Raw genomic sequence first — 27,262 nt, forward strand, 5'->3', positions numbered from 1 at the left:
TTTAGATCTCTGTAACGTATTCCTGCAGCCTAAATTCTCTAACATAGAAATGATGTCTGGGGAAAGCTGAGTCCCTGTGCACTGAGAGAGGGTCTCTCAGGGGGTACCCCTTTCTTCAGAAAAGATAGGGTACTATCTTGTCCTCACCTTTTGGGCCCAGAAATGGCCTATCTGTACCCTAAGAATGCATTATTTGGATACTGACTCTTACAAACCATGTACATAAGCAAACTGTCAGACACATGCATGTACATGACATCAGAAAAATATTTCTCATACTTTGCGATTAAAAACATAATACAGTTGACCCCTGAACAACACAGGTATGACCTGTGTGAGTCTGCTTACACCTGCATTTTTTTCAATAACTATGAAACAGCACTACCAACATACTTCCTTTCTAAAGTGAAATCATGCACTCTGAAAACTAGAAGACACTGATGAAAAAAACTGAAGATGCCCCAAACAAATGGAAAGATATCCCATGCTCATGGATTGTTGGAATTAATATTGTTAAAATGTCCTTATTACCCAAAGCAGTCTACAGATCAATGCAGTCCTTATCAAAGGACTTATGCAGTCCTTACCAAAGTACCAGCAGCATTTTTCACAAAACTAATACAAATAATACTAAAATTCATATGGGACCACAAAAGACCCCACAAAGCAATCTTGAGAAAGATCAAAGCTGGAGGTACCACAATCCCAGATTTCAAGCTGTATTACAAAGCTATAGTAACGAAAACAGTATGGTACTGGCACAGAAACAGAGACAGAGATGAATGGAATGGGATAGAAAGTCCAGAAATAAACCATGCCTATATGGTCAATTAATCTACAACAAAGTAGGAAAGAATATATAATGGTGAAAGTCTTTTTAACCAACGGTGCCAGGAAAGCTGGAAAGCTGCATGCAAAAATAAGTAAGTAAAACTGGTCCACTTTCTAATACCATATACAAAAAACCCCTCAAAATGGATTAAAGACCTAAATGTGAGACCTGAAACCTTTATTATTTTCTTAATAACATTTTCTCTAGCTTATTGTATTGTAAGAATAGAGCTTATAATACATATAGCATGCCAAATACATGCCAATCAACTGTTTACATTATTGGTAAGGCTTCTGATCAAGAACTGGTTATTAGAGAAGTTTTGAAGGAGTCAAAAGTTATACATGAATTTTCCAGTGCATGGGAGGTTGGCGTCCCTAACCTCCATGTCATTCAAGGGTCAACTATAGTCCCACAGAGCATACTCACAACCTCAGACCAGCACAGAACTTCTTATAGATAAATATATCTGGGAAATTAGTCCAAAAGCAGATGGGCTGATGCATGATTCCCATTTTTAAGAGCATCAGGGTATGACAGCCATCTCCTTAATGAATGTGTGCTGTCCAGTGGACTGGGGCCATAATGTGCCAGGAAGCTCCTCCTCTGGGCAATGCTGCCAGCACGGACAGCTTCTTTCTCTAGTTTTTTTCTGATCGTCTCCAGTTAAGCTGACACCTTGGGCCACCAGGGGTGGAAAAAGGATTTGGTAGGTGTTTTCCTTCTTATTCACCTTTGTTACACAGTTTGTCTTTCTCGTCTCAACTGGGAAACATCATTCAGGTCTCACAGGGTGATTGTAAGGCCTAATGCTCTGTGTTTGGGAAGTTTCCTGCTGATATCTCTCTTGGATCACCTACAGAGTACCACTTACCGGATAGCTTGTGTTGCTATCAGAGTAATGATTCCAGTGTGTTTACTGCCCAGCAGATAAAGGAGAAATATGAAGGAAGTACTACTTTCACTATGCCTTTAAAACTTTAAAAACTAATGCTTGGTTGGAGTGCTTAGAAATTAAATCAACAAGTGTACTTTCAGTGGCTCTAAACCCTTTACAGATGTTGATCAGCTGATTCTTAAAAAGTTAGCAATGCCGTATTAAAGAACCTTTACAGGGGCACCTGGGTGGCTCAGTCGGTTGAGCATCTGACTTCAGCTCAGGTCATGATCTCCTGGTTCATGAGTTGGAGCCCCGCATCAGGCTCTGTGTTGACAGCTCAGAGACTGGAGCCTGCTTTGGATTCTGTGTCTCCCTCTCTCTCTGCCCCTCCCCCACTAGTTCTCTGTCTCTCTCTCTCTGTCTCTGTCTCTCAAAAATAAACATTAAAAAAAATCTTTACAAATCCACTTTTAAATGTATTTTATTTTTTTTAATTTTAGAGAGCAAGCAGGGGAGAGGGGCAGATGGAGAGGAAGAGAAAATCTTAAGCAAGCTCCATGCTCAGTGCAGAGCCTGATGCAGGGCTTGATCCCATGGTTCTGGGATCATGACCTAAGTCAAAATCAAGAGTCAGATGCTCAACTGATGGAGCCACCTGGGCACCACTACCAGTCCACTTTTAAATCCAAAGCAGAAAGCTATTCCTGATGAATCAACGAGTGAACCAAAGAGCTAGAGTGAGAATTAGGTTCTGATTGGATTTGCTATGTTAGGTACTGCTCAGTAATGTAAGAGAGGTGACAGTGGAAAGTAGATAGACTTGGGGGGTGGGGTCAGAGGTTCACAATTGGGGAGGTGACGTATTTTACTTAAAAGAACTCAAGAAAGGAAGAATCCATTGAAAATCACAGTGGCCTGATATATATAGGACCACCTCACTTTCACTATAGTTCCATAATCCTTTTTTAAAGGCTGATCTTCTAAGACCATTACACTCAATAATTCCTTTAATTCCAACTGTCTGAGCTAGGTACACCAAGGCTGTTATGGACTGAATGTTGTGTCTACCCCCTGCCCCACCATTTCATATGTTGAAGCCCTGATCCCAACATGATGGCATTTGGACATGGAGCTTTAGAGAGGTAATTAGGTTTAGATGAGGTCATGAAGGTGGAGCCCCAATAATTAGTGTCCTAATAAGAATAAGGGAGACAAGAGCTCTTTCTCTCCAGATGCACACACAGAGGAAAGGCCACTGAGCACACCATGAGAAGACAAGAGGGCACCATCTATAAGGCAGGAAAAGGGCCCTCTCCAGGAACTGAATCCATGAGAATCCTACAGGACTTCCAGGCCCCGCAACTCTGAGAAAAGAATGTCTATCATTGGCGGCACCCAGTCTATATTTGTCATAGCTGCCCAAGCTTAGATAAAGACAAAATAAAACTTTAATATATGCATTGCAGCCCATATCAAAACTATAGCAATGCATTAGATTCTGGAGGCTGTCAGGGGCCTAAGAGAGTTCACTCCTAGAGATTCTGGGTGGCAGTGCTGACATGAAAGAGAAGAAGACCAGAGCACAGATGAGCAGAATACCTTCTGGTCTTGCCTGGAAGATTGTCTTCTGGCCCCAGTCCAGCAGATGCCTGGAGACTAAGTCAGAAACTAGTGCAGGTTCCAGGGAGGCAGTGGGAACATCACAGACCTATACCTTCTCTACTTTGGGAAGGTCTCCTACAAAAGAAATTTCTAACCACATGTAGCCTCTTAGCCTAGTCCATTATATAAAAAGTCTTTTGAAGCCTAGCTTAGCCAAACCCACTTCCTCTGCTGCCATTTTATGTATTTATTTGTTAATAATTTTTTAAATGTTTATGTATTCATCTTTGAGAGAGAAAGAGAGAGCACAAGTAGGGGAGGGACAGAGAAAGAGGGAGACAGAATCTGAAGCAAGCTCTAGACCCTAAGCTGTCAGTGCAGAGCCCGACATGGGGCTTGAACTCATGAACTATGAGATTATGACCTGAGACAAACTTGGATGCTTAACGGACTGAGCCCCCCACTCTGTTTCGATTTTAATACTATGCAAGAAGAAACTTTGTCCCAGAGGCCATATTTTGTTAATTATATGACTGATTGCTAATATATTTATAAACTAAATTTTATTTGTTAAATAGGATATTTTCCCTATGGAAGAAAAAGTATATTTTATTCTTTGGGGTTTTATAAATAAAGGCAGTAAAATATACATTGAAGAAAATTTAGAATATGACAGATGGTAGAAAGAAAAAAAGTTCAAATCACCTGTTACCCTACTAGCCAAGGAGATACCACTTTTTAATATATTTATTTCAGCATATACTTTAGTCTTTATTTTATATATGTATAATTATATATATGTATTTATATAAACATATATATATAAGTATTATATAGAATATATAAATAAGTATATAACATATAAATATATATATTTTATTATGTATTTTTAAAATTAAAAAATATATAATATATAAAATTTAAACTGTGAAACTTACTGTTTTATACTACTTTTCCCACTTAACAACATAGGCTTAAATAGGTCACTATATGGTTTTCCATAACATTATTCTTAATTGTTGCAAAATGCATTTTAGTATTGAGGCAACATAAATTAACTAACCATCTAATGTTGGAAATAATACTGTTTCTGATTTTTCATTATTATAAATAAACTTCCATGAGTATTCTTGTAATTAATAATTTGCAACCATTCTCTGTTATTTCCTTCGGATGAATTCCTAACAGTAGATTGCCAAATTTAGATCTTTCTAAATTGTGTTTTAATTTTTTTCTTTAATGTTTATTTTTGAGAGCAAGAAAGAGAGAGAGACAGAGTGTGAGTGGGGGAGGGGCAGAGAGAGAGGGAGACATAGAATCTGAAGCAGATTCCAGGCTCTGAACTGTCAGCGCAGAGCCCGACACGGGGTTCGAACTCACGAACCATGAGATCACGACCTGAGCCAAGTCAGATGTTTAACTGATTGAGCTACCCAGGTGCCCCAGATCTATCTAAATTTTTAACTTTTATAATGTATTGCTTAAGTGTCCTTTTAAAAGATTTTTAACAATTTACCTGTGTACTATTTAACAATTTACATGCATACTACTCAAAACACATTTATTTATCATTCATTAAATTCTAGAAATTATTGTAGGTAAAGGGTACAGAGACACATTAGGCACAACATTGAAAGCCATTCGGAAGACAAGCAGACCTGGAGAGGACTCAGTTTTCCCTTCCCTGAGTCTAGCCAAGCACCTCAATTAAATATGAGAGAGGACCTTGGATACATGTTCCAGCTGGCTCTTGAGCAAGCCAAAGGAATTAAGAAAGAGAAAAGCAAAATATCTCAATCCTCTTAATGAATCTTCTTAGCGTGAAATTGAGCGTTCTCAATATCAAGTTATTTTTTAAAAATTTGTTAATGTTTATTCACTTTTGAGAGACAGAGTGCAAGCAAGGGAGGGGCAGAGAGAGAGAGGGAGACACAGAATCTGAAGCAGGCTCTAGGCTCGCGGAGCTCAAACTCAAGAACTGCAAGATCATGACCTGAGCCCAATTCGGATGCTCAACTGATTGAGCTGCCCAGGAACCCCAAGTTATTTTTTGAAGGTGCTATGGACAAAAGGGGAAAAAAAAAGGAGCACCAATGTCCTTGTCACTAATTTCCCACCTTTAATCCTGAGTCAGGATGCTCTTGTGACACAAGTCACTCTCTGACAGCAGGGACATGACATCAGGTCCACTTTGGTACCACTTTTTAACTGTCTCTGCCTCCACCATGTACTTACTTTAACTGAGAATTCCAAGTGGGTAATGTGGGTCTTAACAGAACATCCCAAATAACAGGACAGCAGCTGCTCCATGACAGGACTGAGCCTACACACGTTATCTTCTTCCTGTTGCTTACAGGGATGGGAACAGGAAGCTGCCCCTTGCTAGCTGGCCCATGAGGCTCACTTCTCAATGACTCGTTTGCTCCTGCCAGTAACTCATGAGCAATAGGGCTTCCTCTTCTAGAATCAAGTGCTACGTCTCCATGGGTCAGATATGGCTAGCTTAATATAGTGCTTGCAGATAGTGCTTCCTGCCCTGCTGCAGGCTACTAAAAACCACTTTTTTGCCTTGATTTTACTTTTAGTTTCTTAAAATATCTGCATAAACAAAGTTGAAAGGTGTTTTTTTACTCATTTTTCAAGGTCATGTACAAAGACTGAATACACTCCCTTATCAAATAGCACAAGCTTTCCTAACATTGGTGTAAAAAATACCTACACTTCTTATACATTCTTTGTTTATACGAATATAAAAAAAAAAAAAAACTATTTCAGAAGATGCATCAAAACAGGAAATGCAAACAAAGAGCATACCTGATAAAAATTCGGCCAGAAAGTACTAATGGCCAGTTCTGCCCTGTTCCATGTGCGGGTAGGGTCTCCAGATATATTCCAGATAGGATTCCCCAAAGCTCCGTTGTTGACCTTCACGTAGACATTGAGTAACCCAGGAGCAGCATTACTCTTGCTGGATACAAAATAGTGAAAATCAATACAGTGGGTGTCATTTTCTTTGAGCTGAGGTAAGAGAAGGTGGGCCCTCTGCCCCTCAGGTCTCCCAGATGTGTTCACCAACATGAAAGAACCTGCAAAAAGAAAATCAAAGGAGAGTTACAACCTGAAATACTACTTTCTGGCCATTTCTCCAAGCCACTGTCATTTACATGGGTTGACACTGCGATGCCATGTGTGTTACTTACGCTTTGAGAGTCCCATCCCTTTCATATCTTTCACCCTAAAGCAGTCTCAAGATCCGTGAATGGCGGTGGGTGGGGCACCTGGGTGGCTCAGTAGGTTAAGCAGCAGACTTCAGCTCAGGTCATGATCACATAATTTGTGAGTTCAAGCCCCACATCAGGCTTCATGCTAACAGCTCCGAGCCTGGAGCCTGCTTCAGATTCTGTGTCTCCCTCTCTCTCAGCCCCTCCCCTGCTCGCGCTCTGTCTCTCCCTGTCTCTCCCTCTCAAAAATAAATAAACATTTAAGACAAACAACAACAAAAAAATGATGAGTGAATGGGAAGTTTCCTTGAAGTTACTGCAGTTAGCCTTCTAAGTAACAAAAGTAGGCATTAATTCGTTGACCTGCACTGATCATCTGGTAGTCACTAGCCACAGATGGCTATTTACATTAAAATTAACTTAAATTCCATAATATTAAAAGCTTAGATCCTTGGCCACACTAGCCACGTTTCAAGTGCTGAACCTGCACATCTGGCTGGTTGCTACCACGTTGGGAAGCATAGATACTGAGCTTTTCCACCATCTCAGAAGGTGCTACGGGACAATGCTATTCTAGAATGGTGCCACCATTTAGTGATTGCAGCCACTTTAATATTCTAGTGCAACCTACAGAAGCAGATTGGTCCGATTTGCGGAATCTTAGAAAACTTTACTGGCCCTGTGACACTCCTTGCCATCAATGTAACTCTCTTCCAGTTCAACACCACCACCCCTGCCCCGTTGCTGTAACAGCTGACTCCCTGATGGGGGCGGTGTTTTCATGACTGGTATGACTGAGCACACGGATGTAATCATCATTGCAATCGGAGGATGGTCATTCTCAGACATCTCCATGAGCAATTCATACCTTTATATATACAGCACTAGCCTGCCCATGACTGCTGAAGAGTTTCCGCATGGATTCAAGCTATTCAGGTACCCTGGCATCAACTGTGTCACTTGGCCCGCCCCATGTCTAAGGTCAACAGAAATGGCAATTAAAATAATTATATGAATATTTTATAGTACATAAAGAAAAATAAAAGCAAAATGTTCCAAGATAAAAGGGAAAACAGGGCATTATAAAGGCTTTTAGGCAGAGAGGAAAACTGTATTGAAACTCTGAGGGGAAAGAACACCTAAATCTGGAGCATAAGGATGAAAAAAGAAATACTAGTCACGTGTGACTGGACTCATGATTTCTACTGAGTAAGGAGACTATTCCCACCCTCCCCACCCCCACCCCCCCATTGAGTACACCTTTTAAAAACTTCCCTGTGAATCATAATTTTCAAGAAGATGTGTGTTTGTATGTTTGTGTGGGTTTACTTTAATATATACCCAGCAGATATCTATAAACATACATCCACTACTAGAGAAAGTGTGAAATTTTTATCTTGTCTACAAGCTGTGATTTCCTAAACAGCAAATGGAGAAGACCACCTTTCCAAGAGAATTATTTTAAGGACTGAATAAAAAACATACATGTAGATATATCCTTTATAAATTAATAGGCTAGTTAAGGGATCAATATTGGACAATGGTTGCTGATGGCTGTTACCCTAACCTCGCCACCCCGTAAAGGGAGTTAGGCAGGGTTAATGGTATTAATGATAAACAGAAACTGAGTGACAGAGAGATTAGGAAGTAGTTTTATCCAGGTTTCAGGATGAGTTAGTGGCCAAACCAAAACTTTGAGCCTCTGAGTTTCCAACCCATTATTCACCCTGTTACACTCCAATAAGCCCATGTTTCTTCATGTGCCGTTTGAGCATATATGAAGAAAACAAACCCCTTCACGACAGTGAAGGAAAATTATAGTCGCTCTTTGAAAACAGAGCAATTTTTCAGGAGATGAATGTTACGCACCTGGAGATATGAAAGCCAGGCCACAAGGGAAGGGTTATCTATGGAACATACATTCCAGTATTAAGGAAGAGCTGCAAATGTGATTTAAGAATGAGTTGGGGGCGCAGAAAAGGAACAAGTGGCAAGAGAATATCATTGAAATGATCTGGGTTAGCTATATTCTACAAAATGTACAAAAAAATATCTTCAAAATACGCAGGGCTGACCAACCCCATCACAAATCTAAAGCTGGCTGTTGGGGTTTATAACATAAGTTAAAAATCGTACTTTTCTCCTCTAATAAATAGAAGCAGATTGATTCCATATTTTATCACGCCGGGCTCTGTTGCCTGCAACACAGTTGCTGTGTATATTTCTACTGACAGGGCTGACCATGACCTGGCCTTAAGGCCAATGCTGAATCACTCAAACCTTTAGTACTGCCACACCGCCAAGAAAATTGTTGCTTGCAGAGTTACCATCAGTGAAATTTGGGTGGCCATGGGTGGTAAACATGGCAACAGGCAAAGAATGGCAAAAGTGTGTGTGCCTCCGTATCCTGCAACATCTAGTTTGTATGCCTGGATGAAGCTGAAACAGAGAAGTCTCTTTTTTACATGTTGGTATAAACTGGATAATTTTCTACCATTAGCGTTCAGGGACTCACCTGGAATCCCCCAAATTACTATCTTCCTCGCTGTGCAGCCCATCTCCCATCATACTCCATTCCAGCACAAAATGTTCAGTCAGCTTTTGGAGCTGTCTAATGTATATAGAACTTTTTAACTTGAGGTCAAGGTGAAATTCAGGTGTTTTAAGTTACAAATACTCAAATGATCCTAACTTTCATATCCCTTTCTTCTTTTTAATCTTTCTGAGCCAGAAAATAGTGTGTTTTGTTACACAGTGTACTTCTGTAGTGCAGATGAGCTCAAACAGGATTAGCAAATAGAGGAATGACATCCATGTAACACAGAAGTCCTTTGGATTCCTGTGTGACTTTCTGCAGGATATTAAGGTTTTAGAGGGATCTAAATAAAGGCCTCCATGATGACCTTTAAACAGAGCTACAACCCCACACAAGTGCCTTCACTCAGGGGAAGAAATGGCAAGAAGTTCAGTGGTTTCAAGAGCCATTCTCCACTCTGTGAAGCTTTTGATAAATCTGCAAAGAGCAAAAGAAGAAACTGTGAAGCTTCTGCTCCCATCTTGAGTTTGAAAAGGAAATAACACTGACTGATGAAGAAGACAATCGGACCACAAAAAGAAATAAGAGGCATCCAAATCAGCAAAGAAGAAGTCAACTTTCACTCTTCAAAGATGACATGATGCTCTATGCGGGAAACCCGGAAGACTCCACCAAAAAACTGCTAGAACTGATACATAAATACACCGAAATCGCAGGACATAAAATCAACATACAGAAATCGGTTGCATTTCTATACACCAATAATGAAACAGCATAAAGCAAAATCAATCCCATTTACAACTGCACCAAAAACCATCAGATTCCTAGGAATAAACCTAATCGAAGAGGTAAGATTAGAAATCTTATGCAAGAAATTAAAGAAGACACAAAGAAATAGCGAAACATTCCATGCTCACGGATGGAAAGAACAAATATTGTTAAAATGTCTATACCACCCAAAGCAAATTACACATTCTCTGCAATCCCTATCAAAATAACACCAGCATTCTTCACAGAGCTAGAACAAACAATCCTGAAATTTGTGTGGACCCACAAAAGACCCCAAATAGCCAAAGTGAAGTTGGAAAAGAAAACCAAAGCTGGAGGCACCACAGTTCCAGACTTCAAGCTGTATTACAAAGCTGTAATCATCAAGCAGTATAGTACTGGCACAAGAACAGACACACAGACCAATGGAACAGAATACAGAACCCCAAAATGGACCCACAAATGTATGGCAAACTAATCTTCGACAAAGCAGGAAAGAGTATCCAATGGAAAAAAGTCTCTTCAGCAAATTTCACTGGGAAAACTGGACAGCGACATGCAGAAGAGTGAAACTGGACCACTTTCTTACACCATATACAAAAATAAACTCAAAATGGATGAAACACCTAAATATGAGACCCAAAACCATCAAAATCCCAGAGGAGAACACAGGCAGCAACCTCTTTGACCTTGGCCACAGCAACTTCTTACTGGACAGGTCTCCAGAGGCAAGGGAAACAAAAGCAAAAATGAACTAATGGGACCTCATCAAGATAAAAAGCTTCTTCTGCACAGGAAAGGAAACAATCAGCAAAACTAAAAGGCAACCAACGGAATGGGAGAAGATATTTGCAAATGATGTATCAGATAAAGGGTCAGCATCCAAAATCTATAAAGAACTTATCAAACTCAATACCCATAAAACATAATCCACTGAAGAAATGGGTAAAAGACATGAATAGATACTTTTCCGAAGAAGACATACAGATGGCTAACAGACACACAAAAGGATGCTCAACATCACTCATCATCAGGGAAATACCAATCAAAACCACAGTAAGATACTATCTCATACCTGTCAGAATGGCTAAAATCAACAACTCAGGAAACAACAGATGCCAGCGAGGATGCAGAGAAAGGGGAACACTTTTGCACTGTTGGTGGGAATGCAAACTGGTGTAGCCACTCTGGAAAACAGTATGGAAGTTTCTCAAAAAATTAAAAATACCCTACGACCCAGCAATTGCACTACTAGGTATCTATCCAAAGAACACAAAATTGTTGATGCAAAGGGACACATGTACCCCGATGTTTATAGCAGCGTTATCAACAATAGCTCAATTATGGAAAGAGCTCAAATGTCCACAGACTGATGAGTAGATAAAAAAGATGTGGTGTAATTGTACAATAGAATATTACTCGGTGATCAAAAAGAATGAAGTAGAGAAGATAACATTTTAGCAACACAAGCATTTCCTGACAGTGCTGCCCTATTGTCTTCTGAATTTACTGAAGAAAGTACCAACACTCAGGTTTAGCACAATCTGGAAAACCCAGAATCCTAGGGGTAATTTCACACTTGTACATACAGAAAATGGCAGGCGGGAGGGATGAGATGCCTTTTAAGTGTTGGAATTTATCACCTATCATATATGAAAGTCAAGTCAACTCGCCCACGTTTAAAGGATCCAGAGCATTTATATTCAATTTTAGGCTATTAAGCCTGTTTCGAAAAATATCCCTCTATGGCTGAATGTTTAATTTTCACCTCCTGCTTCAATGTTTTGACTGTGAGGAAATGCATTTTCAAAGACTAATTGGGTCTCCCTCTGTAGGTACTTTCTTACCTCACTTTTTCCCCTACAAAAAACACTCCAACTGGGCAAATAAATAAAAGAAATCAGAATTCAAATTAGCATAGGAGTTCTGTTTGTGTTCGAATAACAAAACACCCTTAAGTCACAAGTGTGGAAGCAGAGAATATAACATCGCCTGCAAATGGAAAGAGTTCCACATAAGGGAGCCAGCTTCAAAAGGGGCAGTTTTTAAAGCACGCTTTGAAAGTCTTTAAGAGTAAGGATTTTGGTTTCTCTGAAAAGGAAAACTCTGTTATGAGAACATACAATATTCTTGAATCCTTGGGTGAATTAAATTTAGCTTAATCACAACCACCGGCAAATGCTTTTGATTGGACTATCTTCCATCATTGTTTGTGACAGCAGCAAAAGCTACATATAATTAGTTATTCCTTTCTACCCCATCATTAAAATTTGCATTGGTGTAGTAGAGGCTCTAGAGTTTTAAAGGCTGAGGAAGCCGCGTGAATTCTCTTACGTTTCAGAAACTTTGTGCGTCAACAAAAAAGGGAGCGGTTTCCGTCGTCCAGCAGGAAGAGAATTACGTGTGTTATTAAATACTTTGGCTGGCAGAGAAGCAGTGTTTTATGAACCTGATAGGGAGCAGATTTTCCCCCTTAAAATGTGTCTCTTTGGCATGGGAATTATTTTGAGCTGGTTCTTCTTAAGAAACAGCACACAGGGGGAAGCTCTCAAAACTGAGTAGGAGTTACCCTGGTGCAAAAGACACTTACAAGGGGAAGGTCCATTTGTAAGAGTGTGTCCCTTTCTGTATCAAGAAGAAGGGGATGACAAAATTTCTAGAAACTCTTGTCAATGAAGAAGGCAAAGACTTAACATTTTACATAACAACCTTACCCTTGTTGACTATGCTTTTCCTTCCCAGACTTGCCACCTCCAACATCCTCGGACTTTAGCTGAAGATAGTATTTAAGACGATGGCTTCAGCCATTTCCTTTCCAGGGTCTCTCCCAAGTACAAAGGAAGTATACACGATATTAAAGTTCTGTTGGTTTTCTCCTGTTAATCTGTTTTATATTAATCTAATTATTAGACCAGCCAAAGAACCTAGAAGGTTCTGTGGAGGAGCAAAACTTGCTACCACAAAGTGTGTCCCTATGACATATGGATTATTTTTGGCTGATTATTTTTAAGAAATGGAAGGCTCAGGAAGAGACTCTGAACTTCCCTCTAATTGCCTAAAAGAATTTAGATAGATGAGCTTCTCCAGTAAGGGAGCCATCACCACAGATGGTTATACTATATTATGAAGTAGGTATGGTAGAAAGGGAAGCCCTTAGAAAAGTCCATTTCTTAAAATTCCTCACTATGTCTCATTGTTTCTGCATGACCCCGCAAACATTCATCTTCCTGTGAATTGTCTTTCTTCCCTTTGACTTCTCACATGCCTACCCCTGTCTCCTCAGCTCTGGAGAGCATATAAGCCTCAGTTTCCTGACTGCCTGTGACCCTCAAATTCATATGGAACCCCCCGTGCACATGTAATTAAGTTTTATTTTCTCCTGCTAATCTGTCTCATGTCAATTTAGTTCTTAGGCCAGCCAAAAAAACACTTGAAGGGCAGGAGAAAAATCTTTCTTCCCCAATGAAGGCAAGAAAGAAAAACTGTCCGCTCTTGCAAACTTAAAAGCCATTATAAGATTCACTTCTTAAACCTCTTAATTTTAGTAAAAGGACACAGACCATTGGCCTCTCTCTTCCTCTGGCTGTTTTGTCTTCATTTTTTTTTTTTTCTCTAGGATATCTTCAAATTTATAGGCTTAAAATCCAAAAGCTAAATAGAAAGTTTACAAGTTCCACCTTTGCTAGTACACATACTGACTCTAGTTTACAAGACCATTATCTCATTATCTTCTTCCGACCTAGTATACATACCAGTTGTAACAATTCAGTTATCTAGAGCAGTGCTTCTCAAATAACCCATGACGAAGGGTCATTTTTTTAAAAATACCTGATGCACCTCTGATCAAATGTATCTAAAATGCAATAAATATGGTTTTCTAAAAAAGAAGAAATAAAAAACATGCAAAATGCAAACCCAAATTTGTTGCTGGGTTAAATAAATGTGAAATCACTCTGTCAAATTCCTATAAAATTTTCTAAAGACTTACTCTCAATTTCCATATTGGTCATGGGCAGGAACACTACATGGCTTAGCTCTGATGTGTAGACCCATCAAGTGGCATAGGCTTAAAGTTTGAACGGTATAACATTCTGGGTACCCAAGTACCAAAGTGTACATTTTATTCTCAACAGGGAAGAAAAAGACTGAGAACAGACAACCTGAGAGAATGGAAGAAAAAGAAAATTTTCTGGTCTCTTAACTCAAAGATAAAGGCGATCAAGCCCAGCCCTTTGGCTATGAAAGACATTGGTAGAAGAAAACACAAAGGGAGAAGGAGAAGCAAGTGGAGAAGGAGAAGCAAGTGGAGAAGCGAACGGACAAACAGGATCATGGGAAATGGAAAGACACCCTAAGGCTGAATTGAGAAAAAAGCCAGCTTTGAGGCAAGGAGGAGAGGAAGAGAACGCCTCCAAGAACATATTTTGGTGGTTCTTAAGGAGAACGGGAGAATGCAGGGACATAAAATGTGCCACCCAGTGCCTAGGCCAGGTGCTACGTCTATTCCACCGCATTAAATCCTCACAACAGTAAACACCCGCAGCAACACAGAGAACAGTGAACTTGCCAAAGGGTCCGCCAACAGCATCTGATTGAGCTAAAGGGCACCTGAATTTTTTACATTCAAGCGCTAAATGCAATGCTCTAAAGCCAATATTCTTCAAGCATATTGACTCATCATAGTACCAAATACACTGCATCTGATGCTACGTGTGCCTACATACGTTTACCTACACACACACACACACACACACACACACACACACACACACAAAACTTCCACGAAGAAATGTGTGTCACTGTCTTTCTTATCGTGTGTGTGTATTATACTCATCTTTCCTGTCCTCCTCTGCTTCATTCTGCAATGTACATGAGTAAATGAATGCTGGGTGCAGCCCACAGCTGATTTCAAGGCGTGCGGACGCTTCAAGGTCACACCGCACACAACTCTTCTCCCAATAACCAAAACCAACAAGATCTCAACTGTGCTCCGCCTCCTTCGTAAGGCAGCTTTTCAGTTTTCATTTGCGGTTTTTAATTTGACCTCGTCCTTCAAATATCAAAATACCAGCTGACATCCCCCTCCTGCTCCCTCACCCAGTACTAACAATGGTTGTAAAGAATATGTCTTTTCCGGTGAGAAACCTCGTGAAATAAGGAAGTTGAAAGCCTGTGGAGAAGTAAATGAACTCAGGGAGCAAAGCTCAAAGGGAACAAAGCCTCTGTGGGGAGGTGCCACCGTCACTTGAAAAATACTTATTAGCACCCATTTCGGCCTGAAGAAACCACAGCCGCAGCCACATCCATAGTCTATGGACCGGATGCCAAGCAGCGTTCTTCAGCTCCTGCCTCTTCTGTGTCCCTTTCAAAGACTCCATCCTGGTACAAACGTGAAATACTTATCTCGCAACTACTGGAGAATAAGCTTTTAATTGAAAAATAATTGTCTTTTCACCAAATGTCATAGCCGCCTTTCTATTTTGCCCTCTCTCGCCTTGCCTTTCTCTTGGATTCTCAAGTATTACAAATGGCAAACCATTTGTTAGCCGCACGAATTTTTGCCACGGACCGCATGGGCTGGTGAAAATACGGAAAGATGGTAAGGAAGTAACATCCGACGACAGGGAAGTCCCAGCAAACCGGCGGACCGACTGCCCTACTTCTTCCCCTCCCTGGAGTCCAGCAGTGCTCTCGCTGGGAGAGGAGGTGACAGGCTCGTGTGGCAGGGGCCTTCTTACGAGTCAGACCGGCTAGCACATGGCCCTCTCTATCCCCACCCCCCCCCGCCCCAAGGGAATCCCACATCAATCTAGGTGCTATAAAGTTAACAATAAGCATAGCTAAAGCATAGCATGCTCTTGCATAATAAGCAGAATTACAAGCATAGCATATAGTGAAAATGTGCATAGAACACTTGCTTCAAGATATTTATTTTATTTTTTTAATTATTCTTTTAATGTTTTATTTTAGTTTTGAGAGAGATAGAGTGTGAGTGGGGGAGGGGCAGAGAGGGAGGGAGATGCAAAATCCGAAGTGGGCTGCAGGCTCCCAGCTGTCAGCATAGAGCCCAACATGGGCTTGAACTCACGAACCACAAGACCATGACCTGAGCTGAAGTCGGACGCTTAACCGACTGAGCCACCCAGGCCCCCCTTCAAGATATTTATTTTAAATACCCAAAAGATATACAATTGTCAGTTAAGCGATTCACAGCATAATGAATGGGTATTATTATGATTGATTATTCATAAAAATACTGATCTGGTCTGACCTGGTCACTTTCAGCCATAGTGGGATACACATGAGCGCCCACTATAGACTGGGCATTTTGAGGACTATGAACAATAACAATAACAATTCCTCCAGCAAGAACCTCACAGCTTAGCTGTAATCTAAAATATTTTAGATATTCTGTAGTTAGCACAGACAGACAAAAATCCCACAGAATTAACAAATCTGATCCATTAAACTTACCAATATCTACATAACCATAACCCCAAGGGTCTCTAAGATAGGTGGACTTAGAACTGTCAAACAAGAGTTTTGAGACACAGTTACCATACGAGGCAAAGCAGGGAAGAAGAGGCTCATGGGAAATGGAAGAAACCCTGGGGGTTCCATCCAGAGGAGGAATGTGGTCTCTTTTCGTAAGAAGAGTGAAGTTTTATTGAGAACTAATTCATGTTACAGTATGTCATCCAAACGGCTTCAGCGACTTAGCTGGAAAATACTATGGGAGTGCTTTATAATTTGTAAGTAAAAAACAAACACAGAGTAAAGCAAACACAACCTTTTTACTAGCTGCCGACGCTAATGACTGTATCTTAGAAAATGAGCCACAAGTACAATGGAGAAGTGACAGGTATACTTACCGTTGAGAACTTTCTTAAGAGACTGCTGAATTCCCCATTCGTCATGTTTTTTATTGATTGACATCTTTAGAAACCAGTTCATTTTTGTTCTAAATCTCAGAATGACACAAATCATCACAATGTAAGCTTCTGCTTGTTTTTTGCCCCTAAATTACTGTTGATTTTGAGACAACTTTTTCTTCACATGTGTATCTGGTGACAGGCTAGCAGCTAAACGGTCTTGCTTTAAGAAGAAATGCTACAGTTAGCTTCTCTATTAAATATGAACCAAACTTAACTGTTTTAAAAATTCATCACCTTTGACATTTTTGATTTAACAGAAACCTGCTAGGGGTGCTCAGAAGAAGTTAGCTAAACCATTGTTTGCCGTAGAAAATATTTCTGCAAAACACTCCAAGGGTTCTGTTAGCATTGATGATTGAGAATTCCCCATCATCCGGAAGAAGAAACCAAAGATTTTGCTCAAGATGTTTCTGGTCAGAAGCCAGAGCCAAGCAGTGACACGCACTGCCTGATCAGAGGGCAGAGAGAAGGAGTTATCAAAACTGGACAAGGTTAGTCAGTAGAGGAAATGAAATTGACCTCCACATTAAACGGCTGATAGAATATCGAATTTATAAATGATCTAAATAGAAGCCTGGAATTTAAGGAATCTGTGGGATCAATTAATCAGACACAACATCAAGATACCAATAAATAAATAGCAAACGATATGAAAAGGCAACTTGCATTAGCAAAAATATAATTAGTGAAGAGATGTCTTGGGAAAACAGTCATCCTCACGATTAAATCAAGAAACTTAAATTAAAGCAAATGTCGGACATAATTTTAAACGTAGGCGTCTTGGACACATAAAACTTTCAAAACCAAACGTTTGTAAGGTTCGGGTGAAGCCCCTGCAGGTGTTCAGAAAGGAAACACTGTCATTTATTATAAAATTCCAACAGGAAAGACCGCAAAGAGAGTCGTGCTCTTTGCCCCTCTAAGATCAGGCTAGAAGAGAAATCTCACCTACACATCTTACTTAGCCTTACGTGACCTTATGGAAAGTACTCTAAACCTGAGATGACTCATGTATAATGTAAAAAAGGAAGATGTTCTGAGGGCCAGGTGGGCCAGTGTGGGTGAAGTGCTCATATCGTGCAGGACAGCACACAGGGGCTCCCTGAGCTCGGTGGGAAGAACTGAGCTCTGCAGCCACAGAGCCTACACTTGGATCTTGACTCAGCCATGGCCTCGATGCCACTGAGCAAGTTAGCTAACTCCACTATGCCTCAGTTTCGTAGTCTAGGAAGTAAGGATAAAACTGTACCCATTTCAAAGAAGCTGTTCAGTGATTCAATGAGATAATTCACATAGAATCCTTCTGAGCAGAGCGCCTGGCGCATAGCAGGCATGTGCCAAAATCTGGCCTTGCCTCCAGTTTTCATCCCAATGTATCTGGCCTTAGCTTAGGAAGATGAGACAGCTGAAGGCCTACTTCAAGGTAATTGCTGGCACCCCTGTAGTTACACATATCAACAACCGCGTGATTCCTCAGTCCGCCACCATCCATATCTGTTCAACATAACAAGGTAAGCAATACAAACCCGCTATGGCATTCGGATTTATTTTCAATATCTAAACATTAATTTTCAAATATACATAGTCATTCCAGATTTAACTCAAGGTGAAAAATCTAATGTGATTAAATGTTAACGTTTCAAGGTGAAAAATCTAATGTGATTAAATGTTAACGTTTTACCAAGTCCGCTGAGTTATAAATGTACGTTTTTTTATTACAAGAGTAAAATGCTACCTACAATAATTAATGGTGATTGCAGAAGCAGTGGATCGCATTTACGAAATTGATTATTAAAAACTTTCAAATAGTTACGTGGGTATATATATTGGCTATTAATAGGAGTAATAAGAGCTAACATACATATACTATTTACTATGTACCAGGCATTCTTCTAAGTGCTGTACATACATTAACTCTGAAGATAAGATAGCTGAGGTGTACAGAGGTTAAGTAACTTGTTCAAGGTCATGCAGTAGTTCAATGGTAGATGTGAGATGTGACCCAAAGCAAAGTGATTCAAACTCTGTGCTCTTGAGCATGGTACCATGTTGCCTCTCAGTTTATGAATCAGTACCTTAGTTTTTTTTTTTTTTATCTTTTTTTATTTTAAGTTAGATAATTTTAGGAAGAACATTATATCCCCTTGAGTCAATGCATCTATATATCATATGTAGTATATATATAGTATGTGCATATACATTGTGTATGTATATACGTGTGTGTGTGTGTGTGTGTGTATAAAGAAGTAAAGTCCAATTCTGAGAAACTTAAGGATCTAAGGGAAAAGGAAAACTTGCTCACTACCAGGTGAACAAAGTCCTGGCAAGCCTGCTGGAGGAGAGGGACCCTGGAAGCAGACATACGTTTTCCCACCCAGGTCCCAGTTAACCTTACAGCTTACTGCTGATGCATAAAGGAGCCCAGCCAAGAACAGCCACGCACAGCCCCCAGATCAGCAGAACCACTCAACCGTGCCAAGCCCAAATTGTTGACCCACAGAATCGTCAGGTACGGGTATTATTTTAAGATACCAAGTTTGGAGACAGTGTATTATGCAGCAAAAGCTAACAAAGCTGGTTGAATCTAGGTAAGGACTACACAGAAATATGATTTCTGCCCTGTGTATTATGAACATTTTCATCTTGAAAGTTTTAAACGATGAAAAAAAGTTTAAAAGGAAAAGCTCACAGTATCTTAAATGGCCACACACTTATCCCACTAAGGCAATGGTGTATTTCCTTCAAAACTCTATTTTATACATACAAACGTATATTTACATACCGGAGGCGAGTATTTTCTTTAGCCTTTTCCTATGTTTTTCAAAGATAGTAACCTGACATGTTCCCCTGCAGTTGGCTTTGTCCTTTAGTCAATAATATAACACGGGCCGCTCTTTAGGCCAATATGGACATATGGACCCTGCTCCTTGTTTTTAGTACCCACTGCTACAAAGTATACTCCAATAGTCATCCATATGAATCCATATGAATTAATTTCTGTAGAATAGGATCCTGCTGGCCCAAGCTGCTGGCCAAATGGAATTATACTTTTTAAAATTTTTTTAAAATTTTTTAAATGTTTATTTATTTTTGAGAGAGAAAGAGCGTGTGTGGGGAAGGGGCAGAAAGAGACAGAGACACAGAATCCTGAGCAGTCTCCAGGCTCTGAGCTGTCAGCGTGGAGCCCAATGCAGGACTCGAACCCACGAACCACGAGATCATGACCTGAGCCAAAATTGGACACTTAACCGACTAGGCCACCCAGGCACCCCTAATTTTCCAATGTTTTGATTTATTGGATATAAATACTAAACAATTGTTCCAGACGTGACAATAGGAATGTTTTATTTATTAATAATAATGGTCAGTGGTTTACATAAAGTGGCCCTGTTACTTCAGACTAACAGTAGACTGGCTAATGGCACAGAGGGTTTGAGCCCAGAGGAAGCGGTTTCCTGGCCTTCTCTGTTCTAAGTGAGACAGCGATCCTGACTTCGTCTTCCCACTAGAACCGCTGTTGTCTCTGAATCTCTACCGCATGTGTGCTATGTGTCACTCACTCTACTGAGTTCTCCATACCTGTTCTTTTATTTGATTCCCTCAACAATGCATTGAGGAGAGTATTATCATTATTTTACATTCAGAAGGGCTAAAATCTTCCCCAGGCCGCACAGAAAAATCAGGATTTTAATGCAATCAGTCTGATTCTAGGGCTGATGTTTTTAACCCAACATGTATGCAAGATTTCATAGCACGTAGCAAAGTCAGGTAACCAAATATCTGTGGTGCCTGCTCTCTGGAGAAAATTACAAATAGAGGAACAACAACTTCAAAATACACTAGAAGCTACTAGGGTTAGCTTCAGCTTCGAATTGTAACTTTTAAAACATAAAATGAGTTGACTCTCAAACCACAGGAGCTATTCTCTTACTTAAGAACAGAAATTAAAACCCACCATGCTTAAGGTGACAGTTTGGAGCCAAAACTAGTTCTGTTATTTTTTTCTCAAGTAACCAAAGAGGTAAGCACCAAATGCAAAATAAGGATATAAGAATAAAATCTATTTCTTTGAAAACTACCAAGGTTTACTGGAAAATATGAATTTTAAATAAGACATTTAATATAGTATAAACAATGAGATCAACCCCTGGAGCTCTTCAGAAACCCAGAGGGTACTGTTTATTCTTGTTGCTTCCTAATGCAATAAAAGGATACAATAACACTCACGTGGCTTTACTTAAAAGTGTGATTTAAGGTCAAATCGTTCGAAACAGATGTCCACTTTCCTTCTTTTACACAACCCTAGAGAAGGCAAACATCATCTGCTAAGTGCGGAAAGAGTCTGGGGGGGTCAGAATCCTAGAGGTACTTGATGGTCCTAAGTACACTCCATCGTCTTCTTCAACAAAGAGTCCCCCATTCACGTGTTATGTCAAAAGTCACCATGAGAATCATCCCCAGCATTTATCACTGTACAAGTCATACATTCACGGGGTGCTGCTAATGACATGGAAAGAAATGTTGATTATCTTAGGTATTTGTATTCAAGACCAAGGTCTCTTTCACTTAACCAATATTTTTGTGAATAACTCACACAGGCATTGCTCTTAATCCAGATGAAGAAACAGACCACGCAGAAATAGACACACTGAATAGAATTACAAAGTGAAATGAGTGTAAGTGCACAATACTATAACTTTTTTATGTTAACATATAGGTGAAATATTAGGAGTAGTAGACCAATGATATTGGAGAAGGGGAAGGATAAAAGGGACATTTCAAGTTACAACCAAAGATTTTTTATGTGTGAGTGGATACCGAGAGGCTAAGAAGCTGAGGGTTTCCAGTATGATTCTCAGCCCAAATGAGGTAGATGAACAGATTCCATATTATGCTGACAACTGAATTCTACCTGACAAAAAGGAAAATAGCACATTTTCTACTTCTATATCCCCAACCTTGCATATTACCTGGTATAAGGAACGCACTCTGTTAGCTGCTGAATTAACTTCTGGAATACATTAGAAACAAAAATTCAATGGATTTATTTTAATTTCTTGTTTAATGTTTTATTTATTATTGAGAAAGAGACAGAGTGTGAGTGGGGGAGGGGCAGAGAAAGCGGGCGACACAGAATCCGAAGCAGGATCCGGGCTCTCAGCGGTCAGCACAGCGGGCCTCGAACCCACGAACCGTGAGATCATGACCTGAGCTGAAGTCAGACGCTTAACCAACTGAGCCACCCAGGTGCCCTGAAATGGATGTATTTTAAAATCAATCCAGTAGGAATTCCAGTAGGAATATTTTTTTCTTTAATTTTTCCTGTTTATCATGTATATAATTAACATGCTAAGAAGAAACACCACACTTTCGGCATTTTGCAAGTACCTCAATTCTCTTCTGAATTTCTGAGGAAGGCGTTCAAGGTCTTACCAGTCTATAATTACAAGCTTATCTTCTTTCACTTCTGAAATCTATAAACATGTCCTGAGTAACTACTACGTGCGAGGCACTGTAGTAGGCATCATGGAATTCAAAGTTGAGTAATGACTGAAGCCCCATTCTTAAGTCCAGCAGGGTGGGCCAAGAATTAGGTCTGGCAATGGTGTCAGGAGTGATGGAGCTATTCCAACAATCATTCGGGGCACAGAGAAAAGGGGTGTAAAGTGAACTCAGAGAGGTGGGTGTTACTGATGGCTCTCACGAGCGAGCGGAGTCTCCCTGGATGTACAGTTAGCCAGAGCACTGGAGGAAAGAAAATGGTATAGGGGCTCTGCGTTAGTTCATTCAACAAACATTTGTGAGGCCCCTACAGATAACTGGCACTGATACTGAGTATGAGGAAGACATGTCCATGGCCCTTTGGAAGCGTCAAGTCTAAAAGAGTAGGCAGCCACATAAGCAAATAATCCGAATGCAAAGTCACAAGTGTATGTCAGAGATACACTCCAAGTACTAAGCAGTAGAGAAGCCGCTACAGAAAAGAATGGCTAATGTAACTTGAGCATTACGGTCAGGGTCGTTTAAGAACTAAACTGGACCGTCACCGGGAAATTTTAAAGCACCACAAAAACAGAAATAACAGTCTTCCTTATCTTGAAAGATGGAAGGATCCTTGCAATTCACTTTCTTGGCTGTGCAGACTGTGCAAGGATTAACCAGCATTCAACAACTGAAATCAAGATGCGATTTTTGACCCCACGAGGAGCAGCATTTCTGCAGTGGTTTTAGAAATCACAGTGTGTCTTTCCAGGACAGCAACTGAGCTCTTCCAGAAGTAATAGTGGCTCACATTAAACGCTTTGTTCTTTACACCTTGGTGCTTTGCTTTTATAAAACTTCTTTCAAGAGCTGCATTGCTGCCTTAAGTGGTCTTCCAGGGAGTTGAACTCCCACCTGGCACACAAACAGGTCAGATACTTTCAAACTAAACATCACTGTGAGGGGTTTGAAAGGTACTTTACCCCCGTGAGAGTTAACTGCCAGAGAGGCAGTTCTTTCGGAGAGCATTTTAGAGAGCATCTTTAAACCTTTTCATTAGGCAGAATGACTTCCCACACCCAGAGGAGAAAACTGAACTAAAGGAAAGAATACTTAAAAATGCTTCAGAAAAAAAAAAAAAAACCCAACTTAAATGGTTTTATAATACATTCAAATAAAAATCACTCTGTTGGTTTTATATTTAAAATGATCTATCTGACTTTATAGTCATTCACAGGCAGTGAAATGAAAAGCACCAAGTTATTTATCAGCAACGCGAAAAATTAAGTCCTAGGGAGGATACCAAAACAGAAACCCTGAACGGATAAACAGATGCCCTCCAGGCCACTCACTGATTCTATCAGGTATCTGTGAGATTTGAACTAAAAGAGATTCTAGATCTGTAACCATGAAATGTTACCCGTGGTAGGATAACCAAACTGTTGGCTGCACTTAAACCACAGAAAGCATCCAATAAATGTTTGCATTAGAACATGCTCAGAGAAATCAGCACTCCTAAAAAAGCCTTTGGTTTAATCCCTGCCACTTATGGGCTACTTTAGGACCAACAAGATCATTTCTTTCCTAAGGAAGCTTAAAATCTAAAACATGTAAATCCTCATCATTTATCTACCCACATGAAGCCACCAAACTGAGGTCAATTAAATCAAACCTGTAATTTATATTACCTTTTTATACCTTAAAAAAAAAAAAGGCAAGCACTGAAGTGAAAGGGTGGTGAGATTCTGATGACTAATGCTATCGCCAAATTTTTCCCATCCAAACCTAATGGCGGAAAGGTAAGTATGACTATGGGAAGCTCTACAGAGTTTCTATAGAAATTTCCCTCCTTCCTCCATAGAAATGAACATGTATGTACATGCTGCATTTTTTTCTGGCCAAAGTTTCTCCGGTGATTTCTGAAACCTAATCGACTTAAGAGAGGTCATAGGGTCTGCCTCTCTAATCCCCAGGTAATTTACCCCAGCAGGCTGCATAGGGAGACCTGCTGATGGGGATAACATGATTCTGTATCAATGAAAGGGGGGTGATTTCCTCTTAAATGCAAATGAAGGTGCAATGATCCAGAGACTTGGTCCCATTACTGAGGAACTGCACTTAGCTTCTTCAAGAGCACAGGGATAGCATTGATAGTCTTAACACAACGAAGCCCAACAGAAGTGTCAAGTTCACCTTCCTCACCCCATTTTACATCTCCTACCCTCCACCTCCATGTCCCTCCATTCATTTACTTAAGAATTTCTTCAACTAGGGGCACCTGGGCGACTCAGTCGGTTAAGTGTCCGACTTTGGCTCAGGTCAAGATCTCACTATTTGTGAATTCGAACCCTTCATTGGGCTCTGAGCTGACAGTGTGGAGCCTGCTTGGGACTCTCTCTCTCTCTCCTTTCTCTCTGCCCCTCCCCCATGTTCGTTCTCTCTCTCTCTCTCTCTCTCTCTCTCTCTCTCAAAATAAATAAACTTAAAAAAATTTCTTCAACTAAAATCAGAGTCATCCTTGGGAGGAGCCTGTGGCTAAAATTCAGAGGGTCCTTGCACTTGCATGAGAACAAAATTACATTTTAATATTTAATACCTTCTGATTTTGGCATTTCCTTTAAACATAGTATAGGCAATAAACCATAATCATATTAGCAGCACTGTGACTTTATCATCAGATAGAAAAGCATGGAGATTTCTCCTATCATAGGACCAAAGTAGTTATACTAACTACTTTGAAATTACCAGAGTTGATAGGTGTATTCAGATCAGTGCAATGATATATAAAGACATTCTTATTATACCACAGGATGTTTTTAAGGATTTGGATTCGTTCATTCCAATTTAATTGGTTCCATTGTAACCATACAGATTTATTTGATGCATTCGGAACTGTGAGAAGGGGCTCACCAGCTGCTGAGGCTGTCCACAGCATAGAAGCAATTACAAACTCATGTTCTAAGCGTTCACCTCTTTGTGATTCCCCTTCCCTTAAGACCATCTGCACTTTAAAGATGTTTTCCAAAAACAGAGCATTTCAGGCCCCTAAACATAATATAAACCTGGAGGAGAGTTTTTTCTCCCCAGTATTCAATCAGACATATAGCCTACAAATTCCTGTCTGCTTTGTTTTTTGGTTTGTTTTTTCCTGGTAGGTACTGCTGTCTCCAACAACACTTGAGCTTCCTGGATATATGAAGGTTCTCTCTCTCTCACTAACACGGATACAGATACACACACACACACACACACACACACACACACACACACACACACAAACTAGATCTGTATGCCCAGCTGAGTCTTGACCTCCCAAAACAGACCACATCCTCAGAAGGAGAATCCACTATTCCCTCCACACAGGAGTTAAACAGAAGCCTTCAACGTGTGACGATTTTTAGAGTCGCTCTGCGTATATTTTGTAGTTTTAAGCTCATTTCAATTTTTCCAAAATAAGCTGTGGAAAATGCTTATTAGGTGCAAGTATAAATATTTTAAAATATTACACTGTCACTTGCGAAAGCCTGCTGCAATAAGCCAGACTGCATTCAAATATTAAAGACATGAAAATCCTCAGTGAAAAATGGTTAGCCTCACTTAGTTTTCACATTACTATAAATACTGAGTGTGTTTCGTTTTAATCATGATTCTGTTTACTTAGAAACTTAAAAGCACAAAGCAGAAAAAATTTTAGGGCACTTACTGAACTTCCAACTTCCAGTTAAAAAAAGAAAACCTTGCAGGGAAGGCTGAGAGGCCGAGAAATCATATATTCAGTCACTCTGAATGCATTTACTAATGGTCTAGACATTGAGCGAGGAACCAGATTCACTGCAGACTGGGATGAGACCCTGGGTCTCAGGGAGCCCTGTGTCATCCTGTAGCAAAATGCAGATGTGTTTGAGGCATACTAGGAATATGGCATGCATGTAGGATGTTCAGGGTAAGCACAAAGGGGTAGGACAAAGATACAGGGTTAGTAGGAGGGATGGGGTAGGTAGGAGGTCAGATCAGAAATGGCTTCTTTCTCAGAGGAGGACTTTTTTTTAAGTTTATTTTATTCATTTTGAGAGAGAGACAGAGAGAGACAGAGAGAGAGAGAGAGAGAGAGAGAGAGAGAGAGAGAATATGAATCCCAAGCAGGCTCCACACTGTAAGCACAGAAACCCCACACAGGGCTCAAACCCATGTGAGATCATGATCCAAGCCGAAATCAGGAGTTGGATGCTTAACTGACTGAGCCACCAGGCACCTCTCAGAGGAAGACTTTTTTTTTAAATAATTTATTGTCACATTACCTAACATACAATGTATACCATGTAGTCTTGGCTTCAAGAATAGATTCCTGTGATTCATCACTTACCTACCACACCCAGTGCTCATCCCAACAAGTGCCCTCCTCAATGCCCATCTCCCATTTTCTCTGCCCCACAACTCCCCACCCCTATCAACCCTCAGTTTGTTCTCTGTATTTTAGTTTGCCTCCATCTCTGTTTAAAAGTTGTGTTTGCCATCTGACCTAGAGAATCACAAGAATAAGGAATCCAGTGGGAGGCAACTGAGAGCACTGATTGGTATACCTCCTTGGAAATGGCAGGGGCAGTAACCAAAGGGCAGGAACCAGAGGGCAGGTGATGGCCTATAAAATAAAGACTGACAAGTTGAGATCCAGTCAACAGTAGGCTTACTGTGCTGAAGGGCATCACAATCCTGGGGTAAATTTGGTGCAAATCCTTACGTGTGAAATAAAATTATTCCTCTTTAATATATATCTCAAATAATTTCCCTGCAAGGTAAGTAAACCTTGTTTCTGCTACACACGAGTATTCTAGAAGGACAACACGGACAAGCCAAAACAGTGAGGGGAGAGGCTGAGCTGGTGATTCTCATGTGGCAAAGCCAGGCATTCTCTGATTTTAGCGGCAGGGTTTCCCAAATCGTATGTACCGGGTCTCTGCCTAGAATCCATGGCTGAAGGAGACAGACCTGACCACATAAACCCATCTG

General features: G+C 40.3%; 1 protein-coding gene across 5 annotated transcripts in view; it reads right to left on the reverse strand.

Moving 5' to 3' along the window:
• Positions 1 to 27,262, reverse strand: part of PTPRM (protein tyrosine phosphatase receptor type M) — a 797,090-nt gene that overhangs the window by 492,309 nt on the left and 277,519 nt on the right. For all 5 annotated transcript variants that reach the window (XM_047827576.1, XM_047827574.1, XM_047827573.1 and 2 more), the window contains exon 3: positions 6,129 to 6,400. In XM_047827576.1, coding sequence (XP_047683532.1) covers positions 6,129 to 6,400 — 272 coding nt within the window. The remainder of the gene's footprint in view (positions 1 to 6,128; positions 6,401 to 27,262) is intronic.

This window comes from Prionailurus viverrinus, chromosome D3, assembly GCF_022837055.1.
Source record: "Prionailurus viverrinus isolate Anna chromosome D3, UM_Priviv_1.0, whole genome shotgun sequence".
Classification (NCBI taxonomy): domain Eukaryota; kingdom Metazoa; phylum Chordata; class Mammalia; order Carnivora; family Felidae; genus Prionailurus; species Prionailurus viverrinus.